Raw genomic sequence first — 12,592 nt, 5'->3', positions numbered from 1 at the left:
TCTGTCCTATCTGGACACATGTTACTGGCAAACGAGTGGCAAGGATTTGGTTAATTTAGTACAGCTTTCACGCTGTGCCTCCCCATTTTGTTTAGAGAAGCCAGGGATGCAAATTATTAGGCAAAGCTTATATAGGCTTTAGACAAATGCAGATTCCTGAGAGATTTCAATTTAAGGAGTATGCTTTTAGCAGATAAAAATGAATGAAAAGTTACTTTTTCTGTGTGTGGTGTACAGTTTTTTTTGTATAAATGGCCCCCTGACACAAACATTTTTTTTATCATAAGATTTGTGCAATCCCTTAGGTGTAATATTTCCTTTGGGCATTCTTGAGGCCTGCACTTGCTGAATGACTGTATATTACATGAGGAGATTATTGTTGCAGTGATCGCTAACTAACAATCATCTGGCAGTGTAATACTGCCGCCCATTACCCGATGAACAGGATCTTTAACATGTTAAAAAATCCTGGTTTGCCTGGGGCAGATTGTGCCGTTTGATAGGTGCTTTGCTGTCGGCAAACAATGAGACGGTATAGGGACGAGCGATGCATTAGCAATATTGAGGAGATCATCGCTGCATGTAATGGCAGTGGTCTCCTCTAGCGAGCAGGGATTAGCAAGCGCTTCCCTCCTGACAATCACATACCCTGTCTGCCTGTGTAATAGGGCCCTAACCGTTTAGAACTTAAAGGGTTTCTACCACCAGAAATACTGTTATGTAGCTGACTGACATTAACGATTCGCCAATGTCAGCACTGCATAACAGTATGTTTCTAACAGTAGTTCCTGCAGCCATTTTTGTTAAAAAAAAAAAAGTACTTTTATAGATATGCTAATTAGCCTCTAGGTGCTATGTGGGCGACATTGGCACCTAGAGGGCTCCGTTCACTAACCATTTCAGCCGCCCATCTCGTCCCTCCAGCCCGCCCTGCTCCTGTTGATTGACGTGAAACTTCTCAGTATCGAGTACCAATTCCCGCGCCTGCGCCGTGCGCTTCTGTATTCGGCTCAGTGAGTGAATGCCGCACTCCTGGTGCCGGCTTCCTCATTGTAACGTAGTTGGCACAGTGAGGAAGCCGGCGCCGGGAGAATACAGAAGTGCACTGCGCGGGAATTGGTGCTCTATACTGAGAAGTTTCACGTCAATCAACAGGAGCGGGGCGGGCTGGAGGGACGCGATGGGCGGCTGAAATGGTTAGTGAACGAAGCCCTCTAGGTGCTAATGACGCCCACATAGCACCTAGAGGCTAATTAGCATATCTATAAAAGTAAATTTTTAACAAAAACGGCTGCAGGAACTACTGTTAAAAACATACTGTTATGTAGTGCTGACATGGGCGCATCGCTAATGTCAGTCAGCTACATAAGGCTACTTTCACACTAGCGTTCGAGCGGATCCGTTCTGAACGGATCCGCTCATATTAATGCAGACGGTGGCTCCGTTCAGAACGGATCCGTCTGCATTATAACTAAGTGTGAAAGTAGCCTGAGCGGATCCGTTCAGACTTTACATTTAAAGTCAATGGGGGACGGATCCGCTTGAAGATTGAGCCATATGGTGTCATCTTCAAGCGGATTCGTCCCTATTGACTTACATTGTAAGTCGGAACGGATCCGCTCTCCTCCGCACGGCCAGGCGGACACCCGAACGCTGCTTGCAGCGTTCAGGTGTCCGCTCACTGAGCGGAGCGGAGGCTGAGCGCTGGCAGGCGGATGCATTCTCAGTGGATCCGCCTCCACTGAGAATGCATTAGGGCCAGACGGCTGCGTTCAGGGCCGCTCGTGAGCCCCTTCAAACGGCGCTCACGAGCGGACACCTGAACGCAGGTGTGAAAGTAGCCTAAAGGGTTTCTACCACCAGAAATACTGTTAAGATGAGGCAAATTTCATCTACATCAGGTTTCTGCTCAAGTGCAGTATTTGACTGTCCTAAGGCAAGTGAATACATTATCCCTGGTTTCTGACTACTCGCATTCTCTAGGCCTCCACTGGTTGTGGATAAAGTCTTGATCAGTCCACTAAACCTTGTTCTTTCTTTTTACAGTACTCCCAGAAGGAGGACAAATATGAGGAGGAAATCAAGGTCCTTACAGACAAGCTGAAGGAAGTAGGTTCTGCTACAGCTTAATCTCAGTATTTGCAATTAGGAGACTGGTTAAACTAGTTGGACTCATATTTTCTGTTGTCCTTCAGGCTGAGACACGTGCTGAGTTTGCAGAGAGGACAGTAGCCAAGTTGGAAAAGACCATTGATGACTTAGAAGGTACGAGCTATCTTTCTCTTTCTTTTTACTTAAAATTCTGTTTTGTGTTTTTTGTTTTTTTTTTGTTTTTTTTTATCATAGGCACATTTGAACTGGAGGTTGATGATTTGGATATGTACACTCCCATATCTAAGTGTAGATGTGACCATATAATTGTAATATGCTTAAACATTCTGGCTTTGATTTATCATGCCTTCACTCCAGAATTCTGGATTCCAAAACATGCAACTTGGGGCTTTTGCAACATTTTGGGCTCCCTTGCAAAAAAAGTTTGACTTTTTGTATTTTTTTTTTTTTACTCCAGTTTTGAAATATGGGGGGGGGAAGTGTGCATGATTAATCAGTTTCACTCCAGATTTATTACTGAAACTTCAATGGGTCTGTTCAGATGAGCAGTGATTTTCATGCATCACTTGTGAGTTGCGTGAAAATCGCAGCATGTTCTATATTCTGCAGGCCTCAAAGAAATGAATGGGTCTGCGTGAAAATCTCAAGCGGATGTGGTGCGATTTTCACGCATGGTTGCTAGGAGATGATGGGGATAAGTAACCCCATTAAAGTCTAATCACTGTATTTTCCCTTATAACATGGTTAAAAGAGAAAATAGCATTAATACAGAATGCTTACTAAAATGTGGCTTGAGGGGTTAAAAAAAAAAAGTTGACTCTCCTCATCCTCTTGTTCGCACAGCCGGCATAGCCTTCTTTCTTTCAGGACCTACAAAAGGACCTTTGATGTAATCGCGCTAACCACGTGGTGAGCACTGTGACGTCAGCGCAGGTCCTGCTGAATGAAGATAGAAATCTTCTAGCTTTATTCAGCAGGAACTGCGCTGATGTCACTGCGCTCATCACGTCATCAAAGGTCCTTTTGCAGGTCCTGAAAGAAGACTATGCTGGCTGTGCAAACAAAAGGATGAGGTTTATTTTTTTTAACCCGTCAAGCCACATTTTAGTAAGCATCCTGTCTTAAGAATGCTATTTTTCCCTTCTAACAATGTTATAAGGGAAAATAATAAAGTCTGCAGAACACCTAACCCGACCTTTAGTGAAGTTCGGGTCTGGGTACCACATTCAGTGTTTTTTCACGTGAGTGCAAAACGCATTGCACTTGTGCGGTAAAAAACGGAACATCAGAATGCAGTCGCAGTCAAAACTGACTGTAATTGTGTGCCTACTCGCATGGGTTTCCCACAATGCACATGCATTGTGTGCATTGATACCTTTTTGGGAAGGAGGCCTAAGGCATGATGATCTCTGTCCAGTAGGAGGGTGGAGTAGGAAAACTGGAGCAGACTTCTAGACCGGATTTAAGGATATGAGAGATTTTCTAACTGTGGCATAAAATCTACATTAGACTCAAGCAAAACAGACTTCAAATATTCCCCTCATGATAAACTTCACCCTTTCTTGGCCAATCAATATATCCTTGGCAGTTGTTGATGTGTTAGGTATTTTTATTTATTTTTTTTCCTCCTGCTAATCTGTCTTTCTTCTTCTTTTTTTAAATTCGTGCATAATTTGTTTTCCATGCCGGGCTCTTCACTGCTTCTCCACCACGCTATCTGCTTCTTCATCATGTTCCTGGATGGTGGTTGTGAACACTGGACTCCCTTCCACATTTTCCTCATCTATATGTTCCCTTCCCACCATTCCTTTTTTCCTATTCTTCCTGTTTGTGTCCTACGTCTACCACAATATCTTGCCTTTGTCACTTTCTGTCCACCCTCTTGTTTTTTTCCCTTTCAATTTCTCTCCAACCTTCACTTTGAGCAGATGAACTGTATGCCCAGAAACTGAAGTACAAAGCCATCAGTGAAGAACTGGATCACGCTCTCAATGACATGACTTCAATGTAAATTCCCCTTTCTATGTTTTCTTTGCTTCTGTTCTTACCCTCTCTGCTCGCTTAATAAAACTCACGTCCTACCCTCACACCTTCATATTTTTATTTTATTTTCGCTCACTCTCGCTTACTTCCACTTACTTTTTTACTTCTGTTTAAACAACTGGCATCCTATGTAAAGTGTAATTCTCTCATGGTATATTATCATAAATCTAAAATGCAAAAATGAGCCTCTGAGGCAGTGAAAAACCTAATTTGCCGATTTGAGTTGTAGATACCGAATACAAGAGCTGACTTTTTTTAGTCTTAAATTTGAAAGCCAGTGTTAAACAGATGTAAACTCATTGCTTCTACCATTCTCTTTTGCTTTTATTTTTTTTTCTTTACATAAAAACTGTCAATGCACACTAATGTAGAACACTGCAAAGCTGTATAAATTCAATAATGCGAACATCAATGGCTCCTCTCAATACAACAATGGCGTTGGCCTGACAAAATTTTGCCCTGTTATGTAAATAATGTACACTACATACTCTTGTACAGGCACAACCTAAAAGATTAAAGGGGTTTTGGCTAATTCAGCCTTTGTACAGTCCTGTGGAAGGAAGATTGTGTAGTTGGTACTTGCCTGTCCCTCTCTCCGCTGAAGCTCTGTCTCCCTTGCACTCACACAGGCTGCGGGCTCTTCCTCTCTTGACCGGATGTGCGCCCTTTTCTTGTTCAGCTGGATTTACTATTCTGCTGCTGAACAGGAAGAGAAGGGCACAGATCTGGTCGGGATTTGAGCAGATAAGGCCGTGACCTGTGTGAGTGCAGTGGAGATGGCGGCTGTGGCAGAGCAAGGGCTGACGGGTAAGTACTACCTAAACAATTTTCCTTACACAGGATAGTACCAAGGACAGATTACCTAAAATGTCCAGAGAACCCCTTTAAAGGGGTTGTCCAGGACTTATTCATGTACTATCAATAGGATAGGTCAGTCATATCAGATTGGTGGCGGTCCAGCTCCTGGCACACTCTCTGATCGGCTGTTTTCAGAAGTTTGGCATCCGATCTACACTGTTCTGTCTATTTTGTGGTGGTCAAGCCCGTTTACTGTACTTTTGCTATTCAAGTGAGTGGAAACGGTGCTGCAGTAACTTGGGCACTACACAATGGACTATCCTGAGAACAGTGTAGCAGTAAGTAGGCCTGGCCACTACACAGTGGATGGCGCGATGTAGTTCTCGCACCAGGGCTTCCAAAAACAGCTGATTGGCGGTGCCTGGAGTCAGGTCCCAGTACAGTATTCTAAATTATGTAGAAACCAGCAGGACTAGTAACGCTCACTAGGTTTAGCAGTCCTCAAACCTAGTCACAGGTTCTGTTTTAAAAGCATCATTTAGTTTCATATACAAAGCCTGAAAATGCACTTTACTTGGTTATTTAGGAATTTTGGACTATGTTCTACATCTCACTTTAGAAGCTGTAAAGCCTGTATTTTATTTCAATTTGAAAGTATTTTTGCCCTCAGATGTAGTATTACCCGTCATCCATTGATAACAGACATCAGTGTACTTATAGCTTGTCACTTACAGTCAAATTTAGGAATAGGATTTAGATATAGAGCAAGCTTCTGTGTATTTATGCTAACCATTTATTTAAATGCCCTGATGCATATGCACATTAATCTGTCTTAAGAATAGAGGTAACCACTTTACCCCTCTGTTGGCGAAAGATTAAAGGGTCTGTCAAGTCATTTTCACCTGTATAACTATTGGCATTGCCCCATAGAAGATTGCAAACACATTCTAAACATACCTGTGTGTGTACCTTGTGTCTTTATTCTATGTCCAGAGAAAGTGATTTTATTCTGCTGGAAAACTGCTCCCAAGTGTCTAAAACAAACCAAACTTGAGAAGGACTGCTTTAGCAGCTAGAAACATGGTCTTGTTTGAAAGCTGGAATTCTAATCTTTCAGAAAATACCAGAATCGCAGCATTCTATCAATTACATCTGAAGATATAGCTGTTAGAATTTGGGATTTAGAAATCTGTGTAAAAGTAGATGTCACCAACTTCACTCCTGACTATATCTTCCGATATAATGCTGTGATTCTACTCTTGTCTGAAAGCTTGGAATGCCAGCGTTCAAACAAGACAATATATATCTAGCTACCAATCCCAAGATATGAGCAGCTAAAGCAGCCCTCCCCTCTTAAGTTTGGTTTGGGCACTTGGAACGGCAAACCCCGCCCAGCTGAGCATTTGGGAGCCATTTTCCAGCAGAATAAAAGCTATTTTTTTCTGGACATGGAATAAATACACAAGGTACAATGGTTTGGAATGTGTTTGCAATCTACTTTGGGGCAATGCCAATAGTTATATATGACCTGACGGACTCCCTTTTTAAAGAGGGTGTCTCACTTCAGCAAATAACATTTATTATGTAGAGGAAATTAATACAAGCCACTTAAAAAAAATTATATATATATATATATATATATATATATATATATATATATATATATATATATATATATAAATTTTCTTGTATCCATGGTTACAACCACCCAGCAATCAATCAGTGATGGTCATGCTTGCACACTATAGGAAAAAGCATTAGCGTATGTGTGCTTCCACAGTCCCTGCCGTGCTTTTTCCAATAGTGTGCAAGCACGATGGCTTGCAGGATGGTCATAACCATGGAAACGAGCAGTGTATATTGTGATGGAAAAATGAATCCAGCCAGCAAAGGAAGCAAGTTGGATAACAACAATACATTCATAAGTGGCTTGTATTAACTTTCCCTATATGATCAATACCATTTGCAGAAGTGAGACAACCCCTTTTAAACCTCTAGTTTAATACAGAATATGGCCATGCAGACGTTTTTATTGAAAGAGGACCCATCACCGTTAACTCTTTTTAATTAAAAGCTTTCTGAGCCTAGTGACCAAGTCTTATTAATGATGGGCTTTCCTGTACCTGTGTGCACATAGCTGTTAATCACTGATAAGATCGGCTTCTGAATGCGGAAAGAGCAGTGCTAGTTTTGCCCAAGAACCAGATAGATATGATATAATATTCTTAGTGATCTGTGCCCTTTCTGTTATACAAACTGAAAAAGTTGAGTGGAGCCATTGCATGTAACTTGTATGCTTTTCCTTCCAGGCAGGAACACTAATGACTCTAATATAAATTTGCCTTTCAACTTCGGTGCCATTGAAATCACCTTTTCAGACTATGCGCTATCGTGAAAAACACCATGTTTTTCATGGCATTTTTAAGTGGGTTTTGTCACCAGATATTACCTTAAGGTCTGTAGTGAAATATGAAGAAAAGCATTTTACGGTGCCAGAAAAATTAACTTTTGTGAAGTCCTTAAAATGCTTTCAGCAGTTTACCCTATAGCCTTCCTCTAGTGCCAGGGGAAACTACAAAAAAAGTTTATCTGGTGCCTGCCTCAAATTGGTCAATAAGGGCAGATGCAAATAACTATTTCTGGGGACAATTACTAAAAGCCCCTTTACATTTATGCATAACTGAAATAACCGTCCTCTGCATAGGTAATTGCTGCACATAGTAATGTTAACAGAAGCGTGTCTAGTGCTCAGCACATAGAAAGAGGAGCTTCTTCTACCAGCAGCTCGACAGTGATCTGATGGAAATGACCATCAGATACTCTGAAGAACTTTGCAAACCACTAGTTTTATAGACTGGCAATAATTAACACCAAGCCTCATTATTTTTTATTTATTTTTTATATTTTTTTTTTCCCCCCTGTAAAGCATTTTGCAGCAGAACGGGAACATACTGATATTAGCACTGAAAGGGGACAAACACATGTCAGAATATAGCCATAATATGGTGGTGTGCTTTTACCATCTTTTCACGCATACCTATATGTATAGTCTTGGCAATCAGTGCCCACTGGGCATTCTCTTCACATGCAGTGCCAGGTTCCTGAACGACAGCTCTTTCCTCTAATTTGGAGTCTGCTAGAGCCGACAAGGAGTCCTTTTTGGATGCTATGCAGTGATTTTGAGGGGGGCTGAATTGGTGATTAACAGGGGTGGATTAAGCGCATGATAGGCCTTGGGCTGTCTACCCAATTCGGGGCCCCCCACCCCCTCCATTTTAGTTTTAGTTGTGTGTTTTTTTTTTTTTCTGTATGAAGAGGCTGCGGTGCTTCGTAAGTGCCAAAGTCTCTTCCTAGGCCATATAACATCGTTCACATGGTCTAGGTGCAGCTCTGTCCCATCTATATGATTGGGTCTGAGCTGTAATACCAAGCACAGGGCTATCAAATGGTCAGCGCTGAGCTTGGTAAGGGGCAAAGAGGCTGCGACGCTCACTGGGACATCGCGGTCTCCTCAAACAGCTGATTGGTGGGGGTACCAGGAGTCGGACCTCCACCATCTCATAATTCTCTGACTACAGATGTCATAGATGTTACCTGCAGTCCTATGTAACACCCCCACATAACACAGTGAACTATTGAGTTATGTGGGGTGTTACATAGGACTGCATGGAACATCTACTACATTCTGTACACAGAAAGTTATCACTGTTATCTGGGCTGTTACATAGGCCTGCAGGTGACTACCAAAAATGTTAGTTTCCAAATTTAAAATGCATACATACGATTATGATAAAAAGACTTGGAGTGAGTAGTGGGCCAGCTCTACATATAGGGGAATACAGCACCACATACCTGTTATATCCAGTAACCTCTCCAGTCATGTAGATCTTCTTTCCTCTTCTCAGTTTGACCCAGACCGCCATGACTAATTATTTCAGCCACATATTGTCTCTACAGAGTTTGTTACACAGACACATTAGAGTTCTCATAATTGGGGTGATTTATCAAACTGGTGTAAAGTAGAACTGGCTTAGGTGCCCATAGCAACCAATCAGATTCCACCTCTCATTTTCCAAAGGAGCTGTCAAAAAAGGAAAATCTGTTGCAATTGGTAACTAACCTATTTCTACTTTACACCAGTTTGATAAATTACCCCAAAGGTCCCTATAGTGTCTACAGTAGTTATGTCCCCTAGAATGCCCCCAGTAATAATAACACCCTATATTGTGCTCCAGGAAAGAATGCCTGTATAGTGTCTCCAAAAATAATGTCCCCTAATAGAAACACCCCCACACTGACCCCATATAGTAGGTTGGCGCACAACAAAAAATTAAAATAAAAGCTAATACTTGCCTGTGTCCCAGTCGGCGCTCACTCGTAGCTAGGGCCAAGGGTCTATTCATAGTATTCAGTATATTGGGCAGACTAGATGGGCCAAATGGTTCTTATCTGCCGACACATTCTATGTCTCTATGGTGCAGGCGCACTGCGCACACACACTACATCAGGATTTTACTACCGCATAGGCTTCAGGCCTAGTAGCCCTGAAGCCTATTGCAGTGATCGACAGCAGGGCAGGGAACTATGCGCTCCCGTGCCCCGCCGTAGTTTGGGTCCCCCCAGCAATGCCGGGGCTACAGACCCAAACGCCCCAATTATAATCTTCCACTGGTGATTAATGCCATTGCTCATACCCCCTATTCACTTTACCCCATGTTGCCAGTACATCTCCTTATTTACATGAGGTGATATGCTGCCAACCAGCATTTCCATGCCTGAATAAAATATCAAAAAGTGGCATTTGCTAAGCTAACCGCAGCCCTGTTAACATGGGGCAGCAATTGGGGAAAAACTGACGTAATCCAGTACCAGCAAAGTGTATGAGATCGGGCAAATCTCATGTACACTTTGCTTTTTCGTTCCCTGTGGATTTTGAAATCTGCAGCATGTCAATTCTATTGTGTTGATTTCACCCTTTTCTGTGGCCAACCCACATAAAATACACACCAAAAACTGCAAGTAAGGCCTCTTGCGTTCCATATACGGAACGCAATTCATTTCAATGGATCCACAAAGAAAACGGAAGGTACTCTGTGTCCGTTGTTCCGTTCAAAGATGGAACATGTCCTATTGTCTGCATTATGGTAAAGGATAGTACTGTTCTATCAGGGGCCAGCTGTTCCGTTCTGCAAAAAAACGGAATGCACACAGACGTCATCCATATTTTTTGCAGACTGCAAAATACTAAAGCCATACGGTTGTGTGCAAGAGGCCTAACGCGTGGATTTTGGTGCAACAACGCACATATTTGTGTGGAATTTCTGCAAGACAGTACATGTGTATAGGTAGCCTAAAAGAGCAGAGAGGAGAACCTGGGTACTACATGTGGAGAGAACACCCCTTGGGCACTTGTGATCCTGGCACCAGAAGGATTAAAACATCTGTCATGCACATAGGTATGGGTACACTGTCCCTTTGTTGCCTTCATAAGCTGTACAGGTAACTGCATACAGTATGACCTAAATAACTACAAAACCATTTTCTCTTCTAGATATATAAAGGGGTGGTCTTGGAAAAGCATGGCTGCTTTATTTCAAGAACAGCTCCGCACTTGTCCATAGGTTGTGACTGGTATTGCAATCGTCTCCATTAAAGTCATTGGGGCTGAGCTGTAATACCACACACAACCTATGGACGGGTATTGTGCGGTTTTCGGAAGACTGCACCCATCTTTTACTAGTCCTAGATAGCCCCTTTAACTATATAGCACAGATGTTTTTGTAGCTATATGTTAGATTATATGCAGTTACTTTTAAGCATTGCATATTCAAGGGCTCCATTGGGGCAATTTGTCAGCATCTCGTCAATACTAGAGGATCGCTTGGAAATCTGCAGACATGACTAGAAGATTCTACTATGCTTCCTGTCAAACTGAAGTTCATGAAGGGATTAGTATAGATTTTAACTAGAATAATTATTAAAGGGAGTCTGTCACCCTATATGGCCATATACAGCGCTTACATTGCCCTATAGTACACCTATACATAAATGTTATGGTGTCTTTGTCTTTACACTTGCAAAAGCTGGAAAAAATAACTTTGATATGCAAATGAGCACTCGCAAGTGCCCAGGGGCCGCGTTCACGGTGTTGGTGCCCAGGCTACTCTGCCTTTTTTCATTATTCCCCAGCCTCTGCATATGCCCGCCCTCCTATTCACTTGCGTCATCCTTCGGTCTGGCCGAGATCCCGCACCTGTGCACTGCCACGCCGGGGCATGCGCCCTGCGCTGCCCATTGTGTGCACCGCATTGCTTTAACTACTGCGCATGCTCCGGCGAACGGCGCAAAACCAGCGGCAAAGTGGCATTTGCCGGAGCATGCACAGTAGTTAAAGCGACGCAGTGCCCACAATGGGCATTGCAGTGTGCATCCCCCGACCCAGCGAGGCAGTGCGCAGGTGCGGGATCTGAGCCGGACCGAAGGATGACTCAAAGGAATAGGAGGGCGGGCATATGCAGAGGCTGGGGAACAATGAAAAAAGGCAGAGCAGCCTGGACACCAACACCATGAACGCCGCCCCTGGGCACTTACGAGTGCTCATTTGCATATCAATCAAAGTTCGTTTTTTCCAGCTTCTGCAAGTCTAAAGACAAAGGGTACCATTATATTAATGTATAGGTGTGCTATAGGGCAATGTAAGCACTGTATATGGCCATATGGTGGTGACAGACTCCCTTTAAACATATACACATTCATGCACCCCAACCATTTTAACTTCAAATCTGAGCTTTAGGGTACATGCACACGTTCAGGATTCATGTGCGGAGAATCGCAGGCAAATCTGTGCGGTCAATCTGGATCAATTAGTGCAGATTTTCCGCTTGCGAGCTTTACTAAGTGAAGAAAATCCGGTCAGGAAAAATAAAATAAATTGACCTGCTGCAGATTTTAAAATCCGCACCGCAGGTCAAAATCCGCACGGAAAAAAATCTGTATCGTGTGTAGAGTTGTTGCGATACCAAACTTTTGATTCTATTTCGATACCATAAAGTATTGCGATGCCCGATACCAAGCGGGGAAAAAATAAACCAAAAAAGCCACGTGCATTCCGCATTTTAAAAAATGGCAAATCGCGCAATAATTTTTTTTTTTTCTGTTCTGGCGTTCACCGCGTAGATTTTTTTATATTTTAATAGTTTGGACGTGGCGATATGTTTGTTTATATGTAAAATTGGGAAAGGGGGTGATTTATACTTAATATTGTTTTGTTTTTTATATTTATTTAATAACTATTTATTAAAGCAGTCTGCATAGAGTGGCGCCCAGAGATGTCCCAGCACTTACTATTATTCCTGGGCACCACTCCGTTTGCCCGCTGTGGCCCCATTACTATTGGAGCAATGGGGAGGAGACATCTGCTTCTCTAGTGGGCGTTCCTTCTCCCTGCGCTGCGATTAGACAGAGCTACAGCCAGGGAGAAGGAACGCCCATTAGAGAAGCTGTCGTCTCCTGCCCATTGCTCCGATGGTAATTAGTATTCGGAGCAGGAGATGGTAATGGGGCCACAGCGGGCGAACTGAGCGGCACCCAGGAATAATAGGAAGTGCTGGGACATCTCTGGGTGCTGCCCTATGTAGGA

General features: G+C 42.9%; 1 protein-coding gene across 12 annotated transcripts in view; it reads left to right on the top strand.

Moving 5' to 3' along the window:
• Nucleotides 1-12,592, top strand: part of TPM1 (tropomyosin 1) — a 45,064-nt gene that overhangs the window by 23,435 nt on the left and 9,037 nt on the right. For 7 of the 12 annotated variants that reach the window (XM_044279812.1, XM_044279809.1, XM_044279811.1 and 4 more), the window contains 2 exons: nucleotides 2,047-2,109; nucleotides 2,196-2,265. In XM_044279812.1, the coding sequence (XP_044135747.1) occupies nucleotides 2,047-2,109; nucleotides 2,196-2,265 (133 nt within the window). Of the gene's footprint in view, nucleotides 1-2,046; nucleotides 2,110-2,195; nucleotides 2,266-4,040; nucleotides 4,200-12,592 lie in introns of those variants that run through there. The other 5 variants (XM_044279806.1, XM_044279815.1, XM_044279817.1 and 2 more) reach the window with 2 other exon arrangements.

The sequence above is a fragment of the Bufo gargarizans genome, chromosome 2, assembly GCF_014858855.1.
Source record: "Bufo gargarizans isolate SCDJY-AF-19 chromosome 2, ASM1485885v1, whole genome shotgun sequence".
In the NCBI taxonomy this organism is placed as follows: Eukaryota; Metazoa; Chordata; class Amphibia; order Anura; family Bufonidae; genus Bufo; species Bufo gargarizans.
This window is presented reverse-complemented; position numbering and strand designations above follow the sequence as displayed.